Source organism: Liolophura sinensis, chromosome 6 (assembly GCF_032854445.1).
Source record: "Liolophura sinensis isolate JHLJ2023 chromosome 6, CUHK_Ljap_v2, whole genome shotgun sequence".
Taxonomy (NCBI): Eukaryota; Metazoa; Mollusca; class Polyplacophora; order Chitonida; family Chitonidae; genus Liolophura; species Liolophura sinensis.
This window is the reverse complement of record NC_088300.1, coordinates 41,198,438-41,210,361: the sequence shown is the minus strand read 5'-3', so window position 1 is coordinate 41,210,361 and position 11,924 is coordinate 41,198,438. Positions and strand designations below refer to the sequence as shown.

At 38.2% G+C, this 11,924-nt stretch overlaps 1 protein-coding gene across 1 annotated transcript; it reads left to right on the top strand.

The window, feature by feature from the left end:
• Nucleotides 1–178: 178 nt before the first annotated feature.
• Nucleotides 179–10,025, top strand: LOC135466429 (phosphatidylinositol 4-kinase type 2-alpha-like). The gene is made up of 9 exons (XM_064743894.1): nucleotides 179–645; nucleotides 2,100–2,300; nucleotides 3,507–3,638; nucleotides 3,956–4,109; nucleotides 5,053–5,108; nucleotides 5,519–5,621; nucleotides 6,186–6,319; nucleotides 7,054–7,113; nucleotides 7,790–10,025. The coding sequence occupies exons 1-9, from the start codon at nucleotides 310–312 to the stop codon at nucleotides 7,964–7,966; spliced, it is 1,353 nt and encodes a 450-aa protein (XP_064599964.1). The 5' UTR covers nucleotides 179–309; the 3' UTR covers nucleotides 7,967–10,025.
• The last annotated feature ends 1,899 nt before the right edge of the window (nucleotides 10,026–11,924 follow it).

Below are 11,924 nucleotides of genomic sequence, written 5' to 3'. Positions count from 1 at the left end.
TTATTTTATTTCATTAATTCTCTGGACTATACAAAAAAATGTACATCGACTAAAGCATTACAGCTTGCCAAAAAGGACAGTCGTTAAGTTAGATACCAAACTGCGGCTGGTAACAAAGGTATTGTTAACCGCGCACCTGACGTCTCCATACTGACATCACACTTTAGTCCCATGACTGTGTCGTGTACTACATGTTCTGTGCGTGTTGGTTTTGTTGTGTTATGTTTACGGAGGAAGCAGCTGTGTAGAAGGCATTTTTTGTGAAACCAGCGCGGTTGTTATCGCGCCTAATTGTGAATTCGTATTGAAATGAGTCGTCAGAGGCCGCTACCGCTGATAATAGACGAGAGTGCCTCTGAGACGATAGCGCCACCACCTGATGTGACTTTCTCATCGGTCACCTCACACATGGACAGTCATAGTAACAGGTCTCCATCCAGACACACAGGCACAGGAAAATTAGAAAGCTCTCCATTATTATCCAGGGTGGAGTCTGAATATGGAGTATTCGAGAACAATTTTCCGGACGATCCTCATTTCCAGGAGATCGTTCGGATTGCGGAGAGGGCGATTGAGAATGGGGTCTATCCAGAGAGAATCTATCAAGGCTCCAGTGGCAGTTATTTTGTCAAAAATATGGAGAGAGTGAGTTTGAGGGGTTTATGTATGATGAGTCAGAATGGTTAGGATAGGGGCATACATGGTAATCTTACATGCCAGCATTCATTTTAATCTTGATAAGTGGGAAGGTCTGTCAGCAGTCTGCGGATGGTCTTGGGTTTCCTCCCATCGTATTGCTGGCTACCGTCATATAAGTGAAATATTCATGAGTACGACGTAAAACACCAGTCAAATAAATAAATAAATAAATAAATAAATAATTAAATCACTTAAATCTTTCATACTGGTTCTGCTGTAACCGTTTTGAATCAGACGTGAAGGCATATTGTACTAGTGTTCATGCCATTGACGATCAGGCTAATCCCCTGTTATAACATAGCCTGAGCCCTTCTTTGTCGGTATCATACATTGGGTTGTTCTTCATTTGATATATTCCTCATTGGTCTCACATGTATCATATTTTTCAATGACTCATCCACTGACCCTAGATAGAGTACTGTACTTCCCCTACTGATATGCTGACACATGTAGCTGTTAAAGCTCTATGGGTTCCCCAGTCATGCTAGTTCTGTGTGGTGGTGCATGTACTGAAAGTTAGGGAAATCACATAGTGATTTATGAATGGTGAATGGTTCAAGTTATCTAAGTAAAACTGTTGCCACAAAAAGTCTTAAAAGGAAAAACAAATCATTTCTAAGTGAAGGTGGTATGTTGAATGTTTGGAGCTGGCCAAACTACCATTAGCACCTAGGCTGTGAACGGCTATGAACTTCCTCAGCTAATATGTGTGAGAACAAAGTGAAAGTAACAAATTTGGGAGAGTGACTGAGGTGTTTAAATTTGGATCATTGGTAAAACATAACAGAGATTAAGCATGGGTCTGTTGTTCAGTAAAAAGGCCTGTCTGCATTTAAGCCATGTCTTGTGCTTCCTTTGAAATTCCAAGGTATAGCTATCCATAACTGTTTATATATGCTGGAAATGTGTGAGGCACCCTCTTTTTCATCCTGGGATGAGCTTCTACTGAAATCTGCCATATTGTCTCCTTTTGGATTTTAGCCTGGACCAGCCCAATTTTGCAAGCGTTCACTCTGTAGCTCTCCATCCATCAGCATCAGCTTTTCACCAATGAGGTTGAATCATTCATCGCCTTGTGTCTTTTGTTGGAGTTACCACAATACTCTACTTTATGAAGTTTATCAATGGAAATGGAAATATTTGATGAACATAAGTGTACATGTACATCACATGTGGAAAAACCTGTCAGTAACTTGCCAAAGGTTGGTGGTTTTCTTCAGGCACTCTGGTTTCCTCCACCTATATATATATGTATATATATATATGTAGAAAACAAGCCCACAAATCATACCAAAAGTTTTTAGTTTTAAATATGACTTGGGCTTTCCATGATTCTTGTGCTGGCACATTTATGATTAATGTCTCTGTGAAATACGTACATGTGTTTAATTTAATTTCAGAAAACAATATCAGTGTTTAAACCAAAGGATGAGGAGCCATATGGTCAGTTGAACCCCAAATGGACAAAGTGGATGCACAAGTTGTGCTGTCCATGTTGTTTTGGCCGTAGCTGTCTGGTGCCTAATCAGGGCTATCTGTCAGAAGCAGGGGCCAGCTTAGTGGACCAGAAGTTACAGCTAAACATTGTTCCTAAAACAAAGGTATATACATGTAATATGAACATGTCATGATATGAAAATATACTGATTGTGTAAGTGTATATTCAGTTGGGAACATTCTGTTAAAAAAGCTGTTTTTAGGCCTATTTCTTGATATTGTTTGAAAAGTGGATGTGTAGGCCATCCTTAAAAAATTCCTTGTTGGACATAACTAGAAAAACTAGTTGATCAGTAGGGAATACTTTTTTTCCCTCTTTTGCTGGCAAAAGAAAAGGTTACAGATTTGAAAGAAATTAACAGAGCGGGAAACATATTGAAAAGATGCCGTTTTGGAGGGTTGGTCACGTTGCACAAATCGGACATACTGTTAATGATGGCCTTAGGGTTGTTTGAGAAGGAATATGACCGTATGCTAACCAGATGTGTCAGATGTCAATATGGAGACAAAAGATTCTAGTTGTGAATTGTGTTAGCCACATGTAAGCTTTCTTAGGTCTGGGCATCCTGTGCTAAGAAATGTCTATAATAGTACGACATTACAGTTAGTTTCCCTGTGCACATGTTCAGACTTGATCTTTTTTGCAACCATCCTGAGACTTCTCTGTTGTTTGTTCACATTACAAATGAGGAGGTCAGGTGACAAAGGGGATGCTTTACTCAGGGCACTGGTTTCTCACTACCCCCCCCCCCCCCCCCCCACCCCCCAACTTCCCAACCTTCCAGTGACAAATGACTGTGTTATTAAGTACACTCCCAACCTCAAGGCTCCAATTTTTGCATTTTCATTGTCAGCCTTGGACACGGAATTTGTGCACATCCCTGGCTTGCATGGCTTGCATTGTCTTGGTGGCAAAAAGTAATGGACAACATTTATGGGTTGTATGAAACAAGTATGGCATGGCAGCCTGTTTGTATGCCGTACATGGGAAAGTTCATCAGTAACATGTCAAAAGCCAATGGATGGTCTACCTTGGGAACTCTGGTTTCCTCCACCCATAGAACTGACATACACTGGACTGGTTACAAATTCGTGAGTGCCGCATTAGTCACCAATCAAATAAATTCAATAAAAATGTGGTGGTGGTGGGTGGAATTGTACCTAGATGTAAACCATTATTCAAAGAGTATTTTGGAGTGCCTCAGTTAGACCCCTTCTAGCTGTCTGTACTGTATATATATTGAAGGCCGATGTCACCAAACTGGCTGATGATATTTTATATGTTAACCGCTATTTCCTTTCTTCTGCAGGTTGTGAAATTAGCAAGTGAGACATTCAATTATAGTGCAATAGATAGGGCCAAGTCGAGGACCAAGAAAAACATTTATCACAGATACCCTGCGGTGGGGAAACACTTTCACAGGATTGGTTTACCCCCTAAGGTATGATGAAATGAAAAACATTAAAGTGACATGGGAAATTTTCAGTGTTTGTACGTATTTGAAGTATATACTGTATGTAACAAGAACACAGGTTAATGCACTGTGCTACGAGACCACTTCTTTTTCACTAGACTGCCAATTTGTTAACAGGACATAAATTTTCCATCCATCACTGTGTATCAGCGAGTCACACTGGACTGCTTAAAATTTTGTGAAATATTTTTTGTCCCAGAAATATGAAGTGAACATCAATATCAAGTTTTGTATGTCTTTCCCATTTTATCTGATGTTGTCATGCAGTTGTCTCCCCTTTTCAGGTGGGGTCTTTCCAGGTGTTTGTTACTGGTTATAAGGATGCTGATTTTTGGTTAAGGAGGTTTGATCAGGAATCTTTGCCTGACTCTACTGCTCAGAGGTTCCAGAATCTATTTGAGAGGCTTGTTGTCTTGGACTACATCATTAGAAATACAGGTAACATTTGTACATAACTTAACTAAATTTTTTACACCTGCCTCAACAAAGTTGTGCTGTAGGGGGTTATACTGGAATCACCCTGTCTGTCTGCAGACACGCTTTTGTCCATGGATCTCCTCCAAACTACTGCACTGATTTTTATGAAACTTACCATACATCTGGCCTATCGCTCAAACTTGTGCATGCTTAAGTCTAATGGTAATCAAGTATAATTATTATCATAATTACCCTCATTTAGGACTTTGTGTAATAGTGCTTTTTTATGTATTCAGATTTTGTCCATGCAACTCTTCCTAAAGTACTGAACATATTTCCATGAAACTTACCATACATCTTCCCTATTATCTGACCTTGTGCACGCTTACATTTAATTACAATGAAGTCATTATTTTCAAAATTACTCCCGTTTGGGTACATAGTGCAGTATTGGATTTTCATGTACACAGGTTTTGTCCATGCAACTCCTGCTAAAGAACTGCACCAATTTCCCTGAAACTTTGTGTGTACCTTTTATATCATCTAAACATCTACATACTTAATAGAAGTAACAGTTTGATTATTATTTTTATTTTCGTTGTAACCCCCATTAGGGTAGGTGGCATAATAATCCTTTTCTTGCACACAGCTAAATGGGCAAGACTCATTTCGTTATGGTGATGTTGTGTCCTCAGATCCCCAGTGGCACAGCATCAGCCTTATTTCAGGGGCCATGGTTCTCTCAGGGCTGTCTGCATTCCTCCGACAATAAATCATAATTCATACTTATGGTAAACTACACCAGTTAAATAAGCACATATAAGGAAATGTATATCTGTATTTATGATAAAAGAGAGTATCACAAGGAGCAGTGAGGTGCATATGCGCTTGTTTTTCCTATTGGCTACATGTTTATCAAGACTAATCCATATATATATGTATGTGATCATTCACTTCAATGCAGATCGTGGCAATGACAACTGGTTGGTCAAATACGAGCAGGCAGACAGTGCAGAAAATGTGAGTACAATGTCAGGCAAGAATTAACCACAACTAGAACCTTCTCAATTCCTTAACCTAACTGTTGTTGTCAAATGTTGAGTACTTATTATGTAATGTGTTTTGTGAGAGGATGTAGATTTGGTGATGTAAGAAATATTTACCACTTATCACTGTCTCTCAGAAGGATATTGCAGTAAAGTTATAAAGATAAGTAAGAAAGAAAAGAATATTGGATGTTTATTGGTAAGGTGTTGCTCCCTTTGTTTTGAGGGTTTTTTTTTTTTTGCGTTCTTTCTAATAATGGAAGTTTTGTAAAACTGACTAATAAATTGTGGGCCGACTTCCCTATTCAAATTAGAGTGTTAAAGGTGTGAGCTAATGTTCCCATCAAATGTTTGTCCACTCCCACCAGTTTTTTCCTGTTGTAGCAGGAGGATGAATGGAGTATGGTATCAAACCCAGATATCTCCATAGCTGCCATAGATAATGGTTTAGCTTTTCCATTTAAACATCCTGATGAGTGGAGAGCATGTAAGTCGTAGATTAATAAAAGTACAGTGGTAACTTTCTAGCATATTACCTCACCCCATTTGCTGTGTCCCACCTCTAATTTTCCAGTTGTGTTCTGAGAAGTCATCCTTATCAGTTGATAACTGGTACAGTGTTTTTGCCTTGATAACTTACAGGTCAATTTTTACTCCAGTGTTCTTCTGTTAATTGTTATCAGTCATGGCCATTTCGTTAAGTGATTAAGCTAAAGCAATAACACGTCATCTTCGTGAAGTAACATCACTAGGGAATATGTATTGCAAAACTGTACTCATTAAATGCTTGTGTTGCTTAGATCTTGATATTTCATTTCATTCACTAATCAAACAAAATAATGATAGTTTAAACGAGATGTAACAAATCAAAAAAAAAAAAAACATATGCCGTATTATCCTGTGGTTTCTAATGGATGAGTCTTGATAAGGTGAATTGAGATTAGGTACATGTAGTTAATTTGGTTATTTGACTAAATCAATACCGAAGTTAAACCCCAAACAAACAGATCAAATTCAAGAAGTCATACAGTTTTTTCTTTGCACTGTCCAGATCCATATCACTGGGCTTGGCTTCAACAGGCTAAAACTCCCTTCTCTCAGGAGATCAAAGATTTGGTGCTTCCACAACTGTCTGATATGAACTTTGTAGAAGATCTCTGTGATGATATGTATGAGTTGTTCAAGGTGAGTGAGATTCGCATCTGTATTTAAATCATGGTACATTTATTTTCTTGGAACTAAGGCTCAGGTAGTTATGGCTGGAGTGGTCATGCATGAAGAAGCCTCTTATTGTTAGTGGCATGGTGAGGTATGCTCTGTTTATGTGGTCTGGGGGCCATACCAGCATGCCGCAGTGACCCAAGAGCCTCCCACCAATGTGGTCGCTGTGAGCTGAAGTCCAGCTCATGCTGGCTTCCTCTCCAGCCGTATGCTTGAAGGTCTGCCAGCAACCTGTGAATGGTCCTTGTGTCTGTCCGGTTTCCTCCCACTATAGTACGGCACAAAACGCGAATCCAATAAATAAATAAATAAATTTGTATGCTCTGAGGGCAAGGTGACTGACTGTATGCCTGTGTCATTAAAAGGTAGACAACTATGACTGATATTTACCCTCTGCTGTCTGCATTTGTTTCTCATCTTCTGTAGATAAAAACCAGGACTTTGAAGATTATGTACGTTTGTATTTGATGCTACAATGTAATCTGAGTTTAGTTACAAAATATGATAAATATTATATTATAATTTTTATTTATTATATTGATATATTGATATAAATAAATAAGATGTAGATAACAGGGATGGTTAGATATTTGGAAAGTTTGTGAGGGAGGGTTGGGGAGGAGGGTTGTTGTCAAAATGATTGTACGTGTATTTCATATGGTTATGTGGAAAGTAATCGGTTGTTTTCATTTCTCTAGACTGACAAAGGTTTTGACAAGTCCACATATGAGAAGCAAATGTCTGTTATGAGAGGGCAGGTGAGTTTCGTTGAATTTTGGTACAAAAACATGTGAGTCTAATAGAATATCTTTTCACAAACAAGCACTAAATTGTAATAGCTGCGACGTAGCCCCATCCCATATAGCACTTTGTGTCATCTTGTACTTAGTACTTTCATTAGGTGAATGACACGCGTTAAAATACAGGTAGCCCGTGTTGAAATGATTTGATGTCAAAAATTTGACAGACCATGGGACAGAACAACTGACATATAGAACTGAAATTTACAGCTAGAAGCCAGAATCTGAAACTCGTTTTTTTTTTTTTATTTTTTATGGCTCAGTCCATTTTTTTTTTTAATGTTTAAATGAAGAAAGTACAGATTTGAACTTTGTGACTGAGGACCAAAATTATCGAACACCAGGCCAGCATGACTGTGGAGATTTTAAGTTTTAAGTTTTAGTAACCATAGGACTACAGTGCCTGTATACCTGGACGTGTAGGTGTAGACCAGCATTGAACTTGTGCATGGTAGTTATGTTGAACTTTATAGCTTGCGTGAATGTATAAAGTTTGCCTGGGGTGCACTGAGGTAAAATTCAACAGCGGATGGTACAGTTTTAGGATTCAGTTCCAGTCATCACTCAGTCGAATTAATCAGTCAGTCAATCTGTTGGTGAGTGACTACAGTCCTTGGTTCATGTCTTCCCTCAGATTCTGAACCTGACCCAGGCACTGAAGGATAGTAAGTCTCCTGTCCAGCTGGTGCAGATGCCGGTAGTGACAGTGGAGCGGAGTCGTGGGGGTTATGGACCAGGCAGGGTGCGGTCAGAAAGCACAACCTTCACCCAGAGCTTCTCCCACAGGGCGCCCTTCTTCTCTTGGTGCTAGCCCTATGTTCACATGGCTTAAAGGGCTGTTATCGGAGTCGCCTTGACTCGCAGGACCAGTAACAAAGCCTACCTGGAGATCAGGCCCAGTGCAAGGGCTCACCTGTCTTACAGCACTCCTTGAATCACAATGGGTTTAAATGCCCGACCACAATTCTTTAACTGAAAGTACATCAGGACCATCAGAAAACTTAATATTTTTTTGTTTTTAGCACAGATAACATATTCAAAGCACTGGCTTGTCTGAAACATGCTGCTGAGATTATCCGTTTGCTAATTCTTCTGATAAGCTTTTTAATAACTGTTCATTTTGTATTTGCTCGAAACTACATGCATTTACTATGGATTAATACTTTGAAGCTTGAAGAAGGAAGCTTTGAAAACCTGACACTTATTTTGTAACTGATCTCTGTCTACATGTGCATGCTAAAGAAGACAGCAGTATTTATGACAAAGTGAAGTGTACGAGCTGAAAAGGTTTGGAATAAGTTGGCTAGCCTGTTTTTGTACAGGTACATGTATATATATTATTTTCAAATTAAATATCTGGTCAGCTGGAGGATATTGGCGGTAGATGAGCAGATGTGCATAGTGCCGTTAACCTGCATGTACTTATACTACACATCTATTGATCTCGGGCTAGATAAGTGTTAGATAGGTAATATTTTCACGCCTTCACTCCTAATATGTTTTGCTTACAGCCCTGTTAATTGCTTAATGAGTACAGAATTTTAACTCTCAGGTGTGTAAACTTAACCAGTTAATTTTAAATCTTTCCAAAGGTGTATGTAGAATGAGGTGTTTTGGGTATACTCTTTTAATGTGATTTACCATCAACTTATTTTTACAGGAATTTACATCCTTTTTGTTCTAATTATTAAAATTGGTTGAAGGTAAATATTGATTTTATCTAGTCTACTGACAAGGCAGAGACAAAAACAAAATTCATTCTTTTGTTGCTCTTTTTTTTATTTTTAGTCATTTTGATTTCAAATCTACTAACTTAAGACTGTGTGCCAAGATACGTGTTCTTGATAAGATCCATATTTTGTAAATATTGTCAAAGAACTCTTATTATGCCATACACAATTGAACTATGGTGTGTGATTCAAATTGATGTAATGTTAACAAATTGTCACATTCAGTGTGATTTGTCAGCAGAAGGATGTGTAAGCAAAGACAAATACTTTATTTTTGCTTTTTGGTGAACATATGAGCCCCACTGATTCTGTTCTCACTTTTGATTGACCCATTCACATATGTTTCTTTTATTTTATTTTATATTATAAAATAGTCTAAAACACTGTCTCTGTTATCAAGAGGAGTTTGTGACAGATATTTGAAAGTTGGTTAATGCTAAAAACACAAAACTATACCTATAGTATGGTATGTACCAGTGATTGAGATGGAAAATGCAAATGTTGAGTGTATGTAATAATAACATTAAAGGTTAATTTGTGGGCAAGATGGAGAGATTGTTCATTTAGATAGTTCGAGCATATGATGCAAAAACTGTGTGATTCAGATTTCAACGTTGTAAATATTGCAAGTCCCTGTAGAATGCTGTTTGAATAACATATAATTAGTTAAGAGATTTCAGAGATTCTATATGTGTATAGCCCACGGTTTGTATAACTGCTGAGGTCTTTGGCAACATTTTCTGTACAAGATGCTCACCTGGTTTGATTTATTTGCCCAGTACTTGCTTGTTTTCATGAAAATATTTGCAATAAGAAATCAAGGGCTATTCCATGCATGCACACAATTTCTGGATTTTCTACATTGCATCAAACTATTGACAGTATCATTTTCTTCAAGAGTTAATGTGTGGGTTGAGCTATGTTTAAGTTGTACATCAAAGGTTAAGCTATGCCGTTCGGGTTAATGAGTAATATGGACTGAATATTGAAAATGGTTTTGTCCAATGCTGCATTTGCTACGTTAAACATATTCTAGAGGAATAACAAGAACACAGTTTCCCTCATTCCACTGCCTCTCCATGTATGATAAACTTTGAGGGATACAGTATCAGGAGGTGACAAATTACCAGGGTACTCACGTTTTGATTATTTTGTCATCCCCAAAATACAGATAACATAGATGGCGTTAACAGTTTATAGGCTTAATTGTAAATGTTAGAAGCATGCCGTCTTAATTGCCGATTCTAAGGGAAAGGTTATATAACTTGTTTTACGGATAATTGATTTATTATTGGTATGGCAGTTAGTTGTTAAAGTAATGGTCTTGTGGTAGGGTTGGTGATAAAACCATTCCATGTCCGGACTTTTATTTTCGCATTTTTTTTTTTTACCAAAATCCATGTGGGTTTCCGCAGATTTTCTTTCCTGTAATACAGCAGAATCTTGTCCAAATCCGGTAACCATATCAAAAGAAGTGAAGATTTCATAGCAAATAATTTAAAGCAAACAGATTTCATAAATTCCATGTTCATCACATTAGACCTGAAACAATGTATTATTTATGAGAACAAAATTAGGAATGTGAAATGTGACTCTTTCTACGAGAAGATTCCCGTATGGTTTGTTTACTGGAGTCCTGATGAGAATCAGATTTCCGGATTCGCCTCGAATGTAAAGCCCTGCATGTAAAAAAAAAAAAGAAAAAAACTCGTTTCAGCAGCTAAGCGTTGAGAAAAAAAAGTGCGTATTGCTCAAAATTTATATTTTCTTGTGCAATTCTGTGATTGTTGCTCTGATTTATAATTATTATTGCTGGCAGACGTGTTTGAGTATAATGTGATCTTTCGGTTCGAGACATAATAGATGGGACCATATGCATGTAATTACCTTTAACAATCGGCCTCAGATGTCGTGACAGTTATTCATGTGGCATGTCAGGGCAGATGGCGACACAAGATATACCACAAAACGTCATGCTTTACCACATAGCGCCAAGTTTTATGCATTAAGACGCCATGTAATAGCATGCCCGAACCCCATTCTGTAACTTGTCCTGTGAGGAGTTAGGCTTCCGCCCAGATTAACTTTGGTGGCACGGGCAGTCGAGCGATACGGGTGTTCAGATATGAAACTGTTGACTAGATGTACTCTTGAGATGTAATTAAAAAGATTTCAAACAGAACCTGTCTTTTGTGTTTATTTGTTGATTCGCTTTTATATTAAGCACAGTGCATTTATGTTAGGAAAGGAGCAGTTCCTCGATGTCCGAGTGTTTAGCATGCTAGCGCAGAACGACTCGGACTAGACCTGGTTTCCTCCCACCATAGTGATGGCCATTTTTTTAAACTCTAGAATTGTTCACTTTTTGAAGGCGGTCAGGTTTACAAGGGGAGGAAATCCGAGAACCTGTGGTAAACCATTTCATCAGTAAAACCCACACTTGCTTGAGGAGTAAGGAGGACACGGACCTTTCTTTAACTTGGTAGAAGAAAGCTCGGTTAACATCTTACAAATACAACAGGGAATAACCATCATGCACTCATAAGCAATCGTTTTCGCAGTATTCTTTTCCTCGGGCAATTTTTTCATTTCCATTACTTTATATATGAAAAAAACCACTCCAACAGACACATTTGATGTGAACAATTACTCATGGGTCACTTCATGCTTGGCCTACTCGCATATTTATGCAAGTTTCGTATACCAGCCGTCAACCAAGATGGACGTTCTGGGTCAATAATACTAAGGCCAATTTCTAAAACGCTCTCAAAAGAGATCCTGATTCAGCAGCTATCTGAAAAATGAAATTATATATGCATTCTCTGTGACTTGAGATGTTTCGTGGAGAGTCCAAATTACGCCCCAGACCTTTTTCCTCAATGCATATACACTTCGTCTATAGGTGGCTATGTCCACAGTGATTTGCTACACTTACAGACAACACAGCAGAATTTATACAGCGCGGAGTGGTAAAACATTCATCCATCTGAGATCTACATTTTCGATTAAATTTCTATATACTTTATAGTCTTACATCAC